Here is a 19,348-nt window from a genome sequence, read left to right as displayed (position 1 = left end):
TCTTATTCCATTTTTTTGCCATGTTGCGAAGCCCAAAAAAAACGTAATTCTGGACTTTAGATTTTTTTCTCATTATGCGGTTTACTAATAGGGTTAATTAAATGTATGTTTTGATAAATCAGACTTTAACAGATGTAGTGATACCACAAATGTGTATTTTTTATTTATATACTGTGTCTATTTATTTATTTTTAATTGGGAAAAGGGGGTGATTTGAAGTTTTATTTTTTTTTATTTTTTATTGTTTTCATATTTTTAAAAATATTTAAATGAATCAGGTCATTGTACTCCAGCGAGTGCTTGATTAAGACTGGTGAGCGTTTTTACCTGCGTTTTTGATGCAGATATTTCCCCACTTATTAGTATGAGTGAAATCTGCAGAAGAAAACACTGAAGAATTGGCATACTGCACCAAACCTGCAAGTCAAAAATAAGCAACGTGTGCATGACACCTCAGGATTCTCAATCACTTTGCTGGAATTAGGAAACCCTTCAGGTTATGTAACAAATCTGCACAGAAAAAAAAGACAAATCTGCAATGTGTGCACAGGCCCTTAGAATCACTGGGATATATAAAAGTCTTATAACATTATTACCACATAAAGTGACACATGTCAGATTTGAAAAATTTGGCCTAGTATGGAAGGGAAAAACAGGAAGGCATTTCTCGATTTTTGCAAACTCTTTCCACTGTGATGCTAAGGCTGCGCTCATCATGGTTTCTGCCTAATTCTGCTCTTCTTTCCCCTCTCGCAGTATTTAGTCTGGCAGACAAAAGATAACCTTGTTATGCTATTTTTTTAATTAGAGGAGCTATTTAAATATATACGACCTTTTTTTGGCAAAGATAGAAGACTGGGGGTTGCTGGCAGATAAGTAAGATACGCCATTTCTTTAATAAAATAGATTACAAAGTTTCTGGCATACGTGTGTACTTGTAAAGTATGCAGAAGAAATTAATTTGATATCTGATTAAACACATAAGGGTCGATTCATTAAGGTGTTTATGCCAGAATTCTGACGTATAACACCTTTATATGTAACAAAACGTTTCCGTAACTCAGAAGATGTGCAAAAATAATTCAACTTTTGCCATTTTCACACCAGTCTCGGCCAGCTACGCCAATATGGACGGAGTATTGGCGGCACAAGGCATGGTTACGCCCGTCCTTAAATTCATGAAAAGTTACAGTTCGCCACTTTAGTGCCGTAACTTGCCCAAGAAATGTACTCCAGTCCCTGGCTGCAGTATATTTCTGTCAAAGGCACATTGTTCTTGTAAAATATTACTAATTCATTAATTTATTAATTCTTAATAAATTAGACGCATCTTATTCCAGCGGTCCTGCTCGTTTAGACTTGCAGCTAAACAAATTTTAATGAATCAGGACCATAGTACCAATAAATAATTACTTCAATCTTTTTCTCTTGCTTTTAATAGTTTTGCCGTGTCCTAGGGAACAAAAGCAATAAAACTTTCATAAATAATATATTTTTTCACTCCAGTCGAATAAACAGAACCCCAACGGTTTTCATTTTGATTTGTTAAAAATTTAAGAGCAGGAATGTGAACTGAGTTTATTCAGTGTCCTGTTCAACAAGTGTCTGACAGTCATTTCAATGGCAACTGACTAACGTCCATCCATCTCTTCTATCTTCACACAGGTATAACATGTGCTCTGTTATTTGATGCATTGTATTCAATATTCACTGTCTGTCCTTCCATCATTGTAGACTTTATCTGATGGTGGAAGGTGTTATACTGTGTCAGGCATAGTGTTAGGCCTGTGTCTTTGATCAGCTATCCACTCCCTGGTGAGCTGAGCAGCTGCCAATTTAGTCACAAGCAGCTCCCACAACCCCCTCACCTGATTCTATAGTCCTTCCTATAAATCTAGATGCATCATAAGGGGTGCACATGGTGTGGGGGGCATGCACATGTCCTCTTCAGCAAAGTGTCCTATTCGACAAGTTTCCCTGACCGTTATTTCAATGACAGTCATTCAGGGCAGGAGTTAGGTAACCCACACTTTGTACTCTCTTCTAACTTTGTACTTTATTCCTGCATCCATATTCCTGTGTGCTTTTTTCATTCACATTCACCGCCCAATCCCCCCTCCATCACCACTCATCCACATCTGCACCTTCCTCCTTCCCTCTCCCATGTACAGCTCCCATGCTCTTTTGAACTTCCTGAAAAATCTCACTCTATCTTATCCAAAGATATTGCACAAGAAACCATGTCACATATCCAAAAACTATCTGCTCTTTCTCTTTTTACTGCTACTATTCATTTCAGGGGATATCTCTCCTAACCCCGAACCACCCTCCACCAACCTCAACCTCTCCCTTACTCACATCGAAACCCTGCTAACCTTATTAACATCAGCTGTAGTCCATCTCCCACCTTCAATTGCGCACTGTGGAATCCACGGTCTGTATGCAACAAGCTTCCTTTCCTGCACAATTACTTTCTGACCAATTCTCTCAATCTGCTGGCCCTCACTGAAACCTGGATCCAGGATTGTGACACTGTCTCCCCTGCTGCTATTTCTCATGGCGGCCTGCATTTTTCCCATTCCCCGAGACCTGCAAACAGACTTGGTGGTGGGGTCGGCATACCTGTCCCCACATTGCACCTTCCAGGTCATCCCCCCAGTACCATCACTCTCATTCCCTTCTTTTGAGGTCCACACCATCAGGCTCTTCCATCCCCTCTCCCTCAGAGTAACGGTCATATACCGCCCCCCAGGCTCACCCACCCAGTTCCTTGACCATTTTTCTGCCTGGCTGATGCACTTCATGTCCTCAGATTTACCAACCCTTATCCTGGGAGACTTCAACATCCCCATAAAAAGCCCCACCTCCTCATCTGCATCCCAGCTTCTATCTTTAACCATTTCTCTTGGCCTCTCACAGCTTTCAACCTCTGAGACACACAAAGATGGAAACATCCTTGATCTGGTCTTTGCCCGGCTTAGTTCAATCCCTCACCTAAATAACTCCCCTCTTTCCCTCTCTGATCATAACATTCTCTCCTTCACGCTCACAGATCCTCGCCTGCAAGAGAACACTCCTACCTATCACATATTCAGAAATCTACAAGCCATTAACCCTCATACTCTTACAGACTCCCTTCACTCATCACTGTCCCCAATCTCCTCTTTTTCCTGTCCTGATCTGGCTGTAAACCACTACAATGACACTCTCAGAAGCACGCTGGACCGCAGAACCTCGAAACACAGAGGAAAACAGCCCTGGCTCACACCACAAACCCGATTTCTCCAGCATTGCTCTAGAAGTGCCGAACGCCTATGGAGGAAAACTCGCACACTAGAACACTTTATCCACTACAAATTTTTGTTAAAAACATATAACTCTGCCCTTCACCTCACCAAACAGACCTACTTCACCACCCTGATCTCCTCACTATCCAACAACCCCAAAAAACTCTTCGATACCTTTCACTCCCTCCTCAGTCCTAAAGCGCAGGCCCCATCACGGACATTTTTGCCGAGGACTTGGCCTCCTACTTCACAGAGAAAATAGACAGCATCCGTCAGGAAATCAGCTCCCAGCCACCAAGTGCCGTGACTCCCATCCCTCCCCACATCCCCTCTGGATCACTTTCCACATTTGACCCAGTCACAGAAGACGAAGTCTCCAGGCTCCTCTCTTCTTCCCATCCCACTACATGCACCACTGACCTCATCCCCTCACATCTACTCCAGTCTCTTTCTTCAGTCGTCACTACTCACCTAACTAAAATCTTCAACCTCTCCCTCTCTTCTGGTATCTTCCCCTCCTCCTTCAAACACTCCATCATTACACCATTATTAAAAAAGCCCTCTCTTGACCCTTCCTGCACAAACAACTACAGACCAGTCTCCAATCTTCCCTTCATCTCTAAACTCTTGGAGCGCCTGGTCTACTCCCGCCTTACCAATTACCTCTCCACTCACTCTCTTCTAGACCCATCACAGTCCGGCTTCCGGCCCCTACATTCTACAGAAACTGCACTCATCAAAGTAACCAATGACCTTCTGACAGTAAAACGTAATGGTGACCACTCTCTGCTCATTCTTCTTGACCTCTCTGCAGCCTTTGACACTGTTGACCACCACCTCCTACTCTCTACGCTCCACTCAATCGGCATAAAGGACACTGCTCTCTCCTGGTTCTCCTCCTACCTATCTGACCGTTCTTTCAGTGTATCGTTCGCTGGCTCCACTTCTTCCCCTCTTCCTCTCACTATTGGGGTTCCTCAGGGTTCAGTCTCTTCTCTCTCTACACAGCCCCAATTGGACAGACCATCAGCAAATCTGGTTTTCAGTACCATCTGTATGCTGATGACACACAACTACACACCTCATCCCTGACCTTACCCCCACTGTACTACAGAACACCAGTGATTGTCTGGCGCAGTTTCCAACATCATGTCCGCTCTCTACCTGAAACTCAACCTTTCCAAAACTGAACTTCTTCTGCTCCCGCCGTCTACTCACCTCTCGAAATCTGACATCTTTCTCTCCGTGTGTGGCACCACAATAATGCTGAGCCAGCAGGCGCGTTGTCTGGGCGTTGTGTTTGACAACAATCTCTCCTTCACCGTCCACATACAATCTCTTGCCCGCTCTTGTCACTTGCACCTGAAGAACGTCTCTAGAATCCGCCCCTTTCTCACCTTGGAAACAACAAAAACCCTCACTGTTGCACTGATCCACTCCCGCCTTGACTACTGTAACTCTATTAATTGGCCTCCCCCTCACTCAACTTTCCCCCCTCCAGTCCATCCTTAATGCTGCAGCCAGGGTCATCTATTTGGCTAACCGTTACTCAGACTTCTCTGCTCTGTGCCAGTCATTGCACTGGCTGCCCATGAATTATAGGATCCAAATTAAATTGCTTGTTCTCACCCACAAAGCTCTCCACAGTGTGGCACCCCCCTACATCTCTTCCCTCATTTCTGTTTATAGGCCTACCCGTTCTCTACGCTCCGCAAGTGACTTTCGACTAACATCCACACTAAACCTCCCACTCCAGGCTTCAAGACTTCTCTCGAGCTGCACTTATTCTTTGGAATGCTCTACCCCAAGAAATTAGGATGAACCACAATTTACACAGTTTTAGGCGCTCCCTAAAAACACACCTGTTTAGGGCAGCCTATCACCTTCTCTAATCGAAGTCCTTTTATCTTCTTATAGCCCATCCCTTATTTCTCCACACATAACTCTCCACCGAACCAAAAAAACACCACAAATACTGGCTGGTGATGAGCTCATGCAGCCTTTATCTATCCCTCATCCCCTCAAGATGGCTGGACCATCCTTGTAAATAAGCCATTGTACTTTGTGTCACCCCCACCTCATTGTAGATTGTAAGCTCTTACGAGCAGGGTCGCCATTATTTTTGCGTAGGTATTGTATTATCTTTAGCTATGTTACTTATGACTGTTGTATATGAACCTGTGAATTGTTAAGCGCTGCGGAATATGTTGGCGCTATATAAATAAAGATTATTATTATTATTATTATTATTCAGGTCTCAAGTCAACGTAACTCTGCTATTTTTACGACTTTGTAAGAGGCTGCTACAGAGCGGAATACTGAGCCTTTTTTTAAAAAAAAGAAGAAACTTTGTGTTGCATTTTAAAATAGGCAATATAGAACCATGCTTATGGGCCATGGTAACCCCTAGAAGCACTAAAAAGATCCATGGGATAGGTGATACTTTACTGATCATTTGTGGGTCCCAGGAACCCCTACCAATCCTAAAGAAGGGACTTCAAAGTTTCCTTTTTGAATGGAGCAATGGCAGCATGCGCACCTTCACTCTATTCATTGTTTATGGAGATGCTGGAAAGAGTCGTGTTCAGCAATGGTGTGCATGTACGATCCATTTAAACTGTGCACTTTAGTTAGCAAACTTCGGTTTATTAAAACAAATTGGAAATAAAAAGAAGTGAAATAGTTAAAGACCTTTGGTGCAGAAATCTACTTTGCTGTTCTTCTTTAATCACTATTTGAAGTTTTCTGCTAATGAGATTTTGGTGTACAGGGGCTGGACTGTTAACTGGGTCTTCTCCTCCCAGTCTTTGATTCCCTGGCCCCTCTGCCTGCCTCCAGTCTGTGATTGACAGGTCACTGCTTAGATTTCAAACAGAGGAGACCGATCATTCACAGAGCGGAGGGGCTGAGGAATCACAGACAGAGAGTAGATGATCCAGTGCACAGTCCGGCCCCTCTGCAACAAAATACAAAATAGCAGAAAGCTAAAAATGGAGATTAAAGAAGAACCACAAAGCGGATTTCTTCATCAAATGTATCAATGTAATCAGTATTTCAGCGCCATTACAGCCATGTCTTCAGTGTACATTACAATATCATGCTCACAGATTCTGTTTGAGGAAAGATTTTTGTATCATGTACTTACCCTGTGTATGTTTTCTTCATCCACATCTAAAGTTTGATCTTCAGAATCAATACGTATCCTGACTTTTCCATTCCCCAATTCTGGTGTTCCTACATCTGGTTTAAGTTCAGTTGCTATAGTCATAAAGGAGAAAAAATACATAATAAAATAAATTTTATTTTAAACTGAATATATTTTTTTCTGCATCTACCTCTGAAAAAATATTGGGCTTCTAGCTGTGTGTGGGTCTTGTTCTATTAATCCATCTATACTGACCTCCATCAGGTTGCAAACTGAATATAATTTTTTTCTGCATCTAGCTCTGAAAAAATATTTGGCCTTCTAGTAGTGTGTCGGACTTTCTCTATTAGTCCATCTATACTGACCTCCATCAGGTTGCAAATTAAAACTAATTTTTATCTGCATCTACAGTACCTCTGAAAAAATATTTGGGCTTCTAGCTGTGTGTGGGACTTGTTGTATTAGTCCATCTATACTGACCTCCATCAGGTTGCAAACTGAATATATTTTTTTCTGCATCTACCTCTGAAAAAATATTTGGCCTTCTAGTAGTGTGTCGGACTTTCTCTATTAGTCCATCTATACTGACCTCCATCAGGTTGCAAATTAAAACTAATTTTTATCTGCATCTACAGTACCTCTGAAAAAATATTTGGGCTTCTAGCTGTGTGCGGGACTTGTTGTATTAGTCCATCTATACTGACCTCCATCAGGTTGCAAACTGAATATATTTTTTTCTGCATCTACCTCTGAAAAAATATTTGGCCTTCTAGTAGTGTGTCGGACTTTCTCTATTAGTCCATCTATACTGACCTCCATCAGGTTGCAAATTAAAACTAATTTTTATCTGCATCTACAGTACCTCTGAAAAAATATTTGGGCTTCTAGCAGTGTGTGGGACTTGTTCTATTAGTCCATCTATACTGACCTCCATCAGGTTGCAAACTGAATATATTTTTTTCTGCATCTACCTCTGAAAAAATATTTGGCCTTCTAGTAGTGTGTCGGACTTTCTCTATTAGTCCATCTATACTGACCTCCATCAGGTTGCAAATTAAAACTAATTTTTATCTGCATCTACAGTACCTCTGAAAAAATATTTGGGCTTCTAGCAGTGTGTGGGACTTGTTCTATTAGTCCATCTATACTGACCTCCATCAGGTTGCAAACTGAATATATTTTTTTCTGCATCTACCTCTGAAAAAATATTTGGCCTTCTAGTAGTGTGTCGGACTTTCTCTATTAGTCCATCTATACTGACCTCCATCAGGTTGCAAATTAAAACTAATTTTTATCTGCATCTACAGTACCTCTGAAAAAATATTTGGGCTTCTAGCTGTGTGTGGGACTTGTTGTATTAGTCCATCTATACTGACCTCCATCAGGTTGCAAATTCAAAATAATTTTTTTCTGCATCTAACCCAGCCAATAGTTTTGGCCTAATACCACAGTTTGGCCACTCAGCTCTGCTCGGTTACCATCCATTGTTTTTTTGTGCAAACAACTCCAGAGTTGTGAATTAGTTAACCACCAAAATGAGTGGAAAAAGGCCTGCTGCTGGTGGAAAGGGGAATAGGCGTGTTGGGAAGGGGAAAAAAGGTTGTGTCCGTGGGGTAGGTGTTAAAGCAACAGTAACATCTGCAGAAGAAAGACCATCTTCCAGCCAAACTAAAATGTCTACTTCTTTTAGCGGACAATGTGATAAGATCCCTTTCTTACGGCCACGCCAATCGCTACAAATTCCAGATGAGGCACAAAAACAGCAGGTGCTTCAACGGATATCAAGTGCTCCTTTAAGTGGGCTCTCCTCCACATCAACTTCAACATCACAAATACTCCAGTCCTCAAAGGTGTCACCCAAATCGCACTTGCTTCCTCACAGCTCCCAAATCTCCAGCTGCCCGTCTGAGTATGAGGTAGAACAGATGGTTGAGTCTGCAGAGCTGTTTACTCATACTATAGCCTGGGAATCAGAGGTCGACTCCAGCGCTTCTGTGAATCCAGACGAGGAAATGATCTGCACTGATGCCCAGAATCTTTATGAGTCGGATCCAGGACCAGACGCAGAAGGTTCTGACCATAATGTAGACCCTCATTCCCAAACTGTAACTCCTGTTGGTGGAGACAATGAGGAAGACGATGATAAGACTCAAATACCTGATTGGAGCGACAACTTTAGTTTTTTGTCAGGGGAGGAACAGGTTGGCTCTGAGGACGACGGGTGTGATAACGCACAGGGTGATGATGATGAGGTCGGAGATCCCACTTACTGTCAACCCACAGTCAGCCAAGAGATGAGGTCAGCAGAGGAGGTGGAGGAAGATGCTAGTGACGACGAGGTCAGGTTGCGCCTTCCTGGACAGAGACGTAGTACTGGAAGCACGTCAACAACTGCATCCTCAAACACAACTCTGCCTCTCACCACAAGTCGTGGTGGCTCTTCAGGTCGCATGGGTGCTAAGCCTTGCATAGCCTGGGCATTTTTTCAGATCGATAAAGATGACCCAACTCGTGTTATCTGTAACATTTGTCAGCAAAAGCTAAGTAGAGGCCAAAAAATACATAGTTTGAGTACTTCATGCATGAACCGGCACATGGACATGAAGCATAAGTTGCAGTGGGAAGCTCAGTGTGCTACAATGCGGCCTAGCCGGCCGGGCCAACCACCGTCTGCCATATCTTGTGCATCCGCGGCCTCTTCATCCTCTGTGACTGGGGGGACAGCAGTCACACCTGTTTTGGGGCGCAGACCTGCCACCTCTTTACCCGCAACAGCCAGCGTGATTGGCAGGTCATCATTTTCTTTGGAGGTGGTAACACCAGCTGGTGTTGAGCGCTGTCCGACATCGATAGCACCACCTTTGGATGAAGGCAACCTAACATGTCCGCCTGCATCTTCCTCACAGACCGGCAGTTTGCCGGGGACACCCTTATCAACCCCGTCTAAGCACAATAGCCAGCCCTCGGTCCCTCAGATGTGGACAAGTAAAAGACCATTTCCTCCTAGCCATGAGAAAGCTAAGAGGTTGAATTTCACCATCTGCAAGCTCTTGGCTACAGAAATGCTGCCTTTCCGCCTGGTGGACACAGAGGATTTTCGAGACCTTATGTCCGTCGCAGTGCCCCAGTACCAGATGCCCAGTCGGCACTACTTCTCAAAGAAAGGTGTGCCTGCGCTCCACCAGCATGTCGCACACAACATCACCGCTTCTTTGAGAAACTCTGTGTGTGACAGGGTGCATTTCACCACAGACACTTGGACGAGTAGGCATGGACAGGGGCGTTACATGTCGCTGACTGGGCACTGGGTAACTATGGTGACAGCAGGACAAGGGGCTGCTGTCCAAGTCTTGCCGTCCCCACGAGTTGTGCGTCAATCCTCTTTATGTCAAAGTTCCTCCACTGCTTCTGCCTCCTCAACCTCCTCTCGGTCTTCCACCTGCACCCAAAGCCTGTCTGGTCATGCCACAAGCTTTCTAACTGCGCAGAAGGGATCCTGCACACCTCCTTACTATGCTGGCAGTAGGGCTCAACGTCATCAGGCGGTTTTTACATTGAAATGTCTGGGAAATGTGAGTCACACAGCTGAGGAGTTGTGGTCAGCTCTGGAGAACCAATTTCATGAATGGTTGTCTCCACTGGACCTGAAACCAGGGAAGGCCGTGTGCGACAATGCTGCAAACCTGGGTGCGGCCCTTCGCCGGGGCAATGTCACACATTGTATGGCTCACGTGTTGAACCTGGTTGTCCAGCAATTTTTAGCCCACTATCCCAGACTAGATGGCCTTCTGCAGAGGGCACGGTCGCTGTGTGCTCACTTCCGCCGTTCGCATCCCGCAGCTCAGCGACTTACATCTCTAATGGATCCGAAACGACTTTTCTACCCCTGTGTCATCCTGGGGAGAGTAAAAGCTTGATGATTGGTTAAAATCACCCTACCAACCGTTTTAAGCTTTCAAATTACTAATCATGTTTATCTGTATCTTGACTGGAAAATAATTTGGGCTTTGTAGCAGTGTGCAGCACTGATCCTATTAGGCCATCTATAATAAGCTCCACCAGATTTAAAATTAAAAATAATTTTTAGCTGCATCTAGCCCGGAAAATAATTTTGGGGATCCGAGATGCGCAAGACACATAAGTGCCTTCTTGCTGCACTACCTGCAGCATGACCCTCATATTGTCAGAATTCGAAGTAATCATGACTACTGGGTTGCCACACTCTTAGATCCCCCAAACTTTTCGATCAACCTTTTCATTTTAATAAAGACCAAAAAAATGGTCATTTTTGAAATTATAAGCATTAGCAGGTTGTTAGAAACTGAAATCAAACAGTTTTCAACTCAAAACTTTATTCTAGGTGATGTTACATTTTCACATAGGACCCCTTGTTCGAAAGGAGCTTCTGAACTCTCTCGTCCATTGAATTTGTCAGGTTTTGGATGGTTTCTGCTTCAATTGTTTTGCATGAGGACAGAATACCCTCCCAGAGCTGTTGCTTAGATGTGAACTGCCTCCCGCCATCATAGACACTCCTTTTAATGATGCTCCAAAGGTTCTGAATGGGGTAGAGGTCAGGGGAGCATGGGGGTCACACCATAAGTTTGTCCCCTTTTATGCCCATATCAGCCAGAGATGCAGATGTTTTATGTGCAGCATGAGATGGTGCATTATCATGCAGAAAAATGATCTTGCTGTGAAATACACGGTTCTTCTTCTTGAACCATGGCAGGAAGTGCTGTTTGAGAAAATCCACATACATTATGGAGTTCATCTTTAGCGCCTTCAGGGATCCTAAAGGGGCCGACAATCTCTCTCCCCATGATTCCAGCCCAAAACATTACTCCACCTCCTCCTTGTTGGCGCTGTAGCCGTGTTTGCGTGGGGTGTCCATCAACCAGCCATCCTCCACTCCATCCATCTGGACCATCGAGCGCTGCACGGCACTCATCCGTGAACAAAACAGTTTTGAAATCAGTCTTCATGTAATGTTTGGCCCACTGGAGCCGTTTCTGCTTGTGTGAAGTGGATAGAGGAGGTCGACAGGATGGCGTATGCACAGCTGCAAACCTCTGAAGGACCCTGCATCTTGTTGTTCGGGGGACGTTGGAGGCACAAGCAGCTTCAAAAACTTGTCTGCTGCTATGACAAGGCTTTTTTGCCGCTGCTCTTTCAATCTGACGTAATTGCCTGTAGGAAAGAGTCCTCAATTTGCCCTTATCAGCACGCACACGTGTGTACTGTGAATCAGCTACATACTTCTTGATTGCCAAGACACTTCATCCTGATCATCGCACAATGTTGATTGTAGTCATGCCTTGACCTAAACACTCCACAATTTGTTGCTTCTCAGCAGCCGACACATCCTTTTTCTTTCCCATTTTGGCAGAAAATGTAGGCTGCTTAATAATGTGAGAGAGCCTTCTTAAGTAGTCTTGCCTTTCATTGGACACACCTGCCAAACTAATTAGCACAGGTGTCTGCAATTGCTTACAGTGATATAAAGAGCCCTGACACACATCACCATCAATGAGTTTAACTGACAAACAAACAAATTCTTCCCTTATCACTCCTAAACACTTTTTGCATAATAATTTGGAACGCGGTGTACATGTGCTTTTCCACAAAACACCAGCGGTTCACGTAGTGAATCTTACAGTTCTAACTTGCCAACCGTGGTCTGTATGGAATTGTTCAATAAAGGGCCCAAAATTAAGATAACATAGATGGGAGAGGTCTCTATGAATAGGAATTCCTAAGTATTTGATACCCTGTGAGAGCCAGGCAAAGGGAAAGTTGGACTGGATGGAATCCTATATGGATTTGGGGAGGGAGACATCGAGGGCCTCAGACTTCGCTGCATTGATTTTAAAATTTTACCATGTAACAAAGTGATCTATTTCAGCCATAACAGCATGGATGGATATATGTGATTGAGTGATATATACTAGGACATCATCAGCAAATAGAGAGCACTTGTACTCGGTGCCTCCCACCTCAATCCACCTAATATTGGGGTTATGGCGAATTGATGAGAGCAGGTGCTCCGTCACTAGGATGTATAAGAGAGGGGACAGAGGACATCCCTGCCTTGTCCCATTGGTGATTGTGAAAGGTGATGAAAATGTTCTGACGCACCCTCTGGGCCTTGGGACACCCGGAGCCGGACCCTTTTTGGTGGATGCTGGTGGTTGTAGTCTTCGTGGCGGTGACCCGGTTCCGTGGCTCAGGGCGGTCAAACCAGTGGCGGAACTATTTATGTGGTTTTGATGTTTAAATGTCCGACTACGCCACCCGTGGATTGCGGTCAGAGTGAACCGCCGCTACAGGGCAGACCGCTGAGGCTGGTGTTGTGGGTGCAGCAGAGCGTAGCATAACTCCCCACGGGAGGAGTATAGCCTCAGGGCAGTGTATGCGGAGGATGGGGGTGATGGTGCAGGGCAGCAGCAGTAACGACACGGAGTCAGTGATGCAGTCCAGGGCCTTTACTCACAGTTCTTATTATCCAGACCACGTCTGCAGGTAACGGCTGCCCACGTCGTACTGTGCTCACCAGGTGAGGGGCTCAGACAACTCCCAGATAACTTTGGAGCACTTCACAGGACCCCCTTTGTGTGTCCTTTGTCTGGCCTTTCTTACCAACACTTCTGTCCGGCTGCCTCGGGCCTCCTCTTGGTAAACTTGGCGCCAGTTTCCCTGACCCTATGTGGTGCCTTCCTAGCGGGTGTAGCGAGGGGCTGCGCCACATAAAATGTCAGAGCCTCCGGTTTCTAGCTGAGGGTCGTTTCCTGCCTCCACTAGTTCGGGGACCGGTCTCCCCCTTTGGCCTGACCCCTCCACGCGGGTGGATTCGGGCGTGCGGTGGCGACTCGCCCGTCCGCACCCCTGGGATCCCTTCATTCCTCGTTCCTGGAGCCTTCTCCGCTCCTCTTCCTTCCTTCTCCCTCTTCCAGGCCTGGGCCTCTGTTACTAGGCCCGCCTCCGGAGCAGAGCTCATGCAGAGCCCCTGCTCCCTGCCACTTCTGCTCAGACTTCTCTGCACTGAACTAAGATGGTGCCCACCTTTTATACTCCCTTCTCAATGCACCCAGGAACTGCTTCCTCCCTGCTCCTGCACTACAGGGTTCCCCTTCCTCAGTGTTCCCTCCCCCCACTCCAGCCAGGGACAGGGACTGTCGTGCCCATCTCAGGGGCATATTGGTCGCCCTGCCCCACGGCAATGTGGTGTAATGCATGCAGGTGTCGGGTCCTGATCCACACTCCATCCTTACCTGAGAGTGAGATATCACACCTCTGGGTGAGGTGCAATACGTCTGTAGCAACCGAGCCCTCAGGGTGCTACAGTTCCATTTATCTTCAGCCTAGGTGACGTATTGCGATACAGGGCCGTGATTTTGGCTATAAAAGAGTCCCCTAGACCCCTACCCCAAGCTTTTTAAGAGAATCATATATGGCGTGCCAGGAGACTCTATGGAATGCTTTCTCAGCATCCAACGAGAGTATCTAATTACAAATTTTTAACTGCATCTAGCCCAGGAAATACTTTGTGCCTAGTAGCAGTGTCTGCTAGTCAGCGGATTATCCCGGCTGTTAAGCAAGCTACACCACCTGTAGTTTAGACACTTAATTTTTTCAAAGGAAATGCTTCGGGACCATGGGATACTCAGTGAAGAGCATCAGGAGGCACCCCAAGGCATAGGGGCTGGGACTGGCAATAGGATGCCTTGCGGTGGACAGCCGAGCTCGATCCTTATAAAAGCTTTTTAACTGCAGCAGCTTTAGTGGACGCTACTGGAGCTGGAATTACGCGGCTGCTGGCATGAGACTTGCCCTCCAATAGATCCTTGTAAATGGATTTAAAGTGTATTCATTCAAATTAGAGAGACAATTTAAATTAAAAAGCTTAGAGCTGCCTCCACCACAGGGGGGCTCGCTCGACCCACCAGCGGACAGGCACCAGTATTGGGAGAGGGGGGCTGGCCATCAGGGTTCACCGCGGCTCTGGCACAAACCCGGCGACACGGAGGTGGCACGGGCAGGAGCGGACTGGCCGTGTCGGCTTCTCACTTTTTGGATTTTAGAAGGGCATGACATGCCTATATCTGTGTCTCCCCCTCCTTTTACTCCTCCACCTCTTTTATTTTCGCATGACTATATGTACTTGTCACTTTTCCATGTGTTAGTTGTGTCTTCTGAGCAGTTTGTCAGCTTTTGGACACCTTTGAAGGTGTTTTCTATGTGTTTCTATGTGTTTTTGTTTGCCTGCCATTGGTTTTAACGGTGTTCGAAGGTGTTCGACGAACAATTCGACGAACAGTTCGGCGAACACACGGGTGTTCGACGAACCGAACCGAACTCGAACACTACGGGGGTGGCTCAACACTATTAGAGATGGACAATATAAAGAGTCGCTTGGTTACCACTTTTAATTTAGCTTGCCATATATTGATGGTAAAACTCATAGTGACTATACATGCAGACAAAATGAGAATTAATCATTAGATCCTGAGAAAGTAATTCAAATGGGACAACTAATATGGATCCACTTCCTTATGTCATAGCGAAAATAGAAACAGCAACTAAATAGGGAAAGGCTAATACCTCTTAAACTATAATTTTGGCTATTACCTGCATTCCTGATTTAAATTTATGGTCACATTAAATCTCATTGGCCTCATATATACAACTAAGCTATGGGTCCAGATTTTATACAGTGAAGATCTCGTATATCTAGATGTTTCATTTACATGAACTACACTTGACAAGTAGGTGCTAAGTGATCATTGATGTACTAAGTCACCCTACCCAGAGCGTCTGTGCTGGACGTGAATAGTTGTGTTTGTTGGGAAAAGAGTTTAAAGCTGCTTGAGCTCCTACTGCATACGACACCGAGATGGGTATACAAAAAGGAGCATTATTTCCTAATGCAGCTGACATTGCAGCTTTGGCTCAATACTATGTTGCACATCACTTGGTGAAACGTACCCAACGAGCTATTTTGTTGTTTTTTTGTTGTTTTGCAAGCAAGAAAGACTTTTACCATCTTTAAAATCTTCATTGAGGTATGAAAACCTCGAAATGCGTTGACAAATAAAAACATATCTACACCATTTCTGTCTCTCATTGTACTTTCATAGCGCAGTGCAGTTTGATACCCACTACTCATTCAAGTTTGCATTTTTTTATTTATGGCATTGTTCTTAGGCAAAATTGTGAGTGAGCCCCCTCCTTGGATGAAAATCCCCCACAAATGAATGGTCTCAGAATGCTTTACTATTGTCAATAGCCTAATATACAACCATTGTTCTAGATGACCCAAACAGTCTGAAGGGGGCTTCATGAGAGAAAATAACTTTATAAAAAGTACAGAAATTGTACTCCAGAGCACTGGGATAGCGTTATTTTCACCGATGAAGCCTCTTTTAGACTGCTTGGGACATCTAGAAAAATGATTGTCTAGAGAAGAAAATGTGAGCACTACCATGATATCTTTGTTATGTCAACACTAAACAGTAAAGTATCCTGAGACCATTAATGGGTGGGGTTTTTTTTTCACTCACAATTTCACCTAAAGTTTTCATAAACTTGATGTATTTGTCAATAGAAATCTAAAAAAAAAACTTAAGACATGCTTATAATTACATATGACCAAAATATTTTTGTGATGAACAAAATTTGTGTCAGTCTCAAAACTTTTGTCCATTACTGGACATCTCCAGAATTTTCTGATGTGGTGATGTGGGGTGCATGCACGTGTCCTCTTCAGCAAAGTGTCCTATTCGACAAATGTCTCTGACAGTCATTTCAATAGCAACTGACTAACGTCCATCCATCTCTTCTATCTTCACACAGGTATAACATCTCTGCTTGCTGTATCTATGTCATCTGCTGAATTCTCATCTTGAAACAATTTTTATGGTATAACATCTATGCTTGCTCTATTTGTGCTCTGTTAGCTGTTGTATCTTATTCAATATTTACTGATAGATGTCTGTCCTTCCATCATTGTATACTTTATCTGATGGAAAGTGTTATACTGTGTTAGGCATAGTGTGTTTAGCCTGTGTCTTTGATCAGCTCTCCACCCCGTGGTGTGTTGAGCAGCCGTTAATTTGTCCACAAGTAGCTCCCACAATTCCTGTCACCTGATTCTATAGTCCTTCCTATAAATCTAGATGCATCATAAGGGGTGAACATGGTGTGGGGGGCATGTACGTGTCCTCTTCAGCAAAGTTCAGACAAGTTTCCCTGACAGTCATTTCAATGGCAGTCATTCAGGGCAGGAGTCAGGTAACCCACACTTTGTACTCTCTTCTAACTTTGTACTTTATTCCTGCATCCATATTCCTGTGTGCTTTTTTCATTCACATTCATCGCCCCATCCCCCCTCCATCACCACTCATCCATATCTGCCCCTCTCTCCTTCCCTCTCCCATGTACAGCTCCCATGCTCTTTTGAACTTCCTGAAAAATCTCACTCTATCTTATCCAAAGATATTGCACAATAAACCAAGTCACAAATCCAAAAACTATTTGCTCTTTCTCTTTCTACTGCTACTACTTATTTCAGAGGAAATCTTTCCTAACCCCGTTCCACCCTCCACCAACCTCAACCCCTCCCCCACCCTGCTAACCTTATTAACATCAGTTGTACTCCTTCATCTCCCTCTTTCAATTGTGCACTGTGGAATCCATGGTCTGTATGCAACAAGCTTCCTTTCCTGCACAACTACTTTCTGACCAACTCTCTCAATCTGCTAGCCCGCACTGAAACCTGGATTCAGGATTCTGACACTGTCACTGTCGGCTTACTCCTATCCCCACAATGTTCTTTCCAGGTCATCCCCCCAGTTCTATCACTCTCATTCCCTTCTTTTGAGGTCCACACCATCAGGCTCTTCCATCCCCTCTCCCTCAGAGTAGCGGTTGTATATCATCCCCCAGGCTCACCCACCCAGTTCCTTGACCCTTTTTCTGCCTGGCTGCGGCACTTCATTTCCTCAGATTTACCAACACTTATCCTGGGAGACTTCAACATCCCCATAAACAGCCCCACCTCCCCATCCGCATCCCAGCTTCTAGCTTTAATCACTTCTCTTGGCCTCCCACAGCTTTCAACCTCTGAAACATACAAAGACGGAAACACCATTGATCTGGTCTTCGTCCAGCTTTGTTCCATCCCCTACCAAGATAAGTCACCTCTTCCCCTCTCTGACCACAACATCCTCTCTTTGCTCACAAATCCTGGCCCACCCCAGCACACTCCTACCTGTCACACATTCAGAAATCTACAAGCCATTAACCCTCATACACTTACAGACTCCCTTTACTCATCACTGTCCCCAATCTCCTCTTTTTACTGTCCTGATCTGGCTGTAAATCACTACAATGACACTCTCAGAAGCACCCTGGACCAAGTAGCGCCCCTCACCCTCAGAACCTCTAAACACAGAGTAAAACAGTCCTGGCTCACACCGCAAACCCGATATCTCCAGCAATGCTCTAGAAGTGCTGAACGCCTATCCACTATAAATTTATGTTAAAAACCTATAACTCTGCCCTTCACCTCGCCAAACAGTCCCACTTCATCACCCTGATCTCCTCACTATCCAACAACCCAAAAAAACTCTTCGACACCTTTCACTCCCTCCTCAGTCCTAAAGTGCAGGCCCCTATCACAGACATTTGTGCTGATGACCTGGCCTACTACTTCACAGAAAAAATAGAGAACATCCGTCAGAAAATCAGCTCCCAGGCACCAAGTGTCGTGACTCCCATCTCTCCCCACATCTCCTCTGGATCACTCTCCACATTTGACCCAGCCACAGAAGAAGAAGTCTCCAGGCTCCTCTCTTCTTCTCATCCCACTAAATGCAAAACTGACCCCATTCCCTCACACCTACTCCAGTCTCTCTCTTTAGTCGTCACTACTCACCTAACTAAAATCTTCAACCTCTCCCTCTCTTCTGGTATCTTCCCCTCCTCCTTCAAACACTCCATCATTACTCCATTATTAAAAAGCCCTCTTTTGACCCTTCCTGCACAAACAACTACAGACCAGTCTCCAATCTGCCCTTCATTACTAAACTCTTGGAGCGCCTGGTCTACTCCCACCTTACCCATTACCTCTCCATTCACTCTCTTCTAGACCCATCACAGTTCGGCTTCCGCCCCCTACATTCTGCAGAAACTGCACTAATTAAAGTAACCAATGACCTTCTGACAGAAAAATGTAATGGTGACTACTCTCTGCTTATTCTTCTTGACCACTGCGGCTTTCGACACCGTTGACCACCACCTCCTACTCTCTATGCTCCACTCAATCGGCATAAAGGACACAGCTCTCTCCTGGTTCTCCTCCTACCTATCTGACCGTTCTTTCAGTGTATCGTTCGCTGGCTCTGCTTCTTCTCCCCTTCCTCTCACTATTGGGGTTCCTCAGGGTTCAGTCCTTGGCCCTCTTCTCTTCTCTCTCTACAGGGCCCCAACTGGAAAGACCATCAGAAAATTTGGCTTTCATTACCATCTTTATGCTCATGACACACAACTATACACTTCATCCCCTTACTTTACCCCCACTGTACTACAGAACACCAGTCTGGCGGCAGTTTCCAACATCATGTCCGCTCTCTATCTGAAACTCAACCTTTCCAAAACTGAACTTCTTCTGCTCCCGCCATCTACTCACCTCCCTAAATCCAACATCTCCCTCTCCGTGTGTGGTACCACAATAACACCGAGCCAGCAGGCACACTGTCTGGGTGTTGTGTTTGACACCAATCTTTCCTTCACCTTACACATACAATCTCTTGCCCGCTCTTGTCGCTTTCACCTGAAGAACATCTCTAGAATCCGCCCCTTTCTCATCTCACTTTGGAAACAACAAAAACCCTCACTGTTGCCCTAATCCACTCCT

At 44.9% G+C, this 19,348-nt stretch overlaps 1 protein-coding gene across 3 annotated transcripts in view; it reads right to left on the bottom strand.

Annotated features, from left to right (window-relative positions):
* The window catches only part of MYO18B (myosin XVIIIB), a 1,187,635-nt gene that overhangs the window by 1,099,688 nt on the left and 68,599 nt on the right, over positions 1-19,348 (bottom strand). For all 3 annotated transcript variants that reach the window (XM_073672938.1, XM_073672946.1, XM_073672953.1), the window contains one exon: positions 6,433-6,545. In XM_073672938.1, the coding sequence (XP_073529039.1) occupies positions 6,433-6,545 (113 nt within the window). The remainder of the gene's footprint in view (positions 1-6,432; positions 6,546-19,348) is intronic.

The sequence above is a fragment of the Phyllobates terribilis genome, unplaced genomic scaffold (assembly GCF_046119375.1).
Source record: "Phyllobates terribilis strain yellow unplaced genomic scaffold, ASM4611937v1 Scaffold_1__5_contigs__length_1240528914, whole genome shotgun sequence".
In the NCBI taxonomy this organism is placed as follows: domain Eukaryota; kingdom Metazoa; phylum Chordata; class Amphibia; order Anura; family Dendrobatidae; genus Phyllobates; species Phyllobates terribilis.
This window is presented reverse-complemented; position numbering and strand designations above follow the sequence as displayed.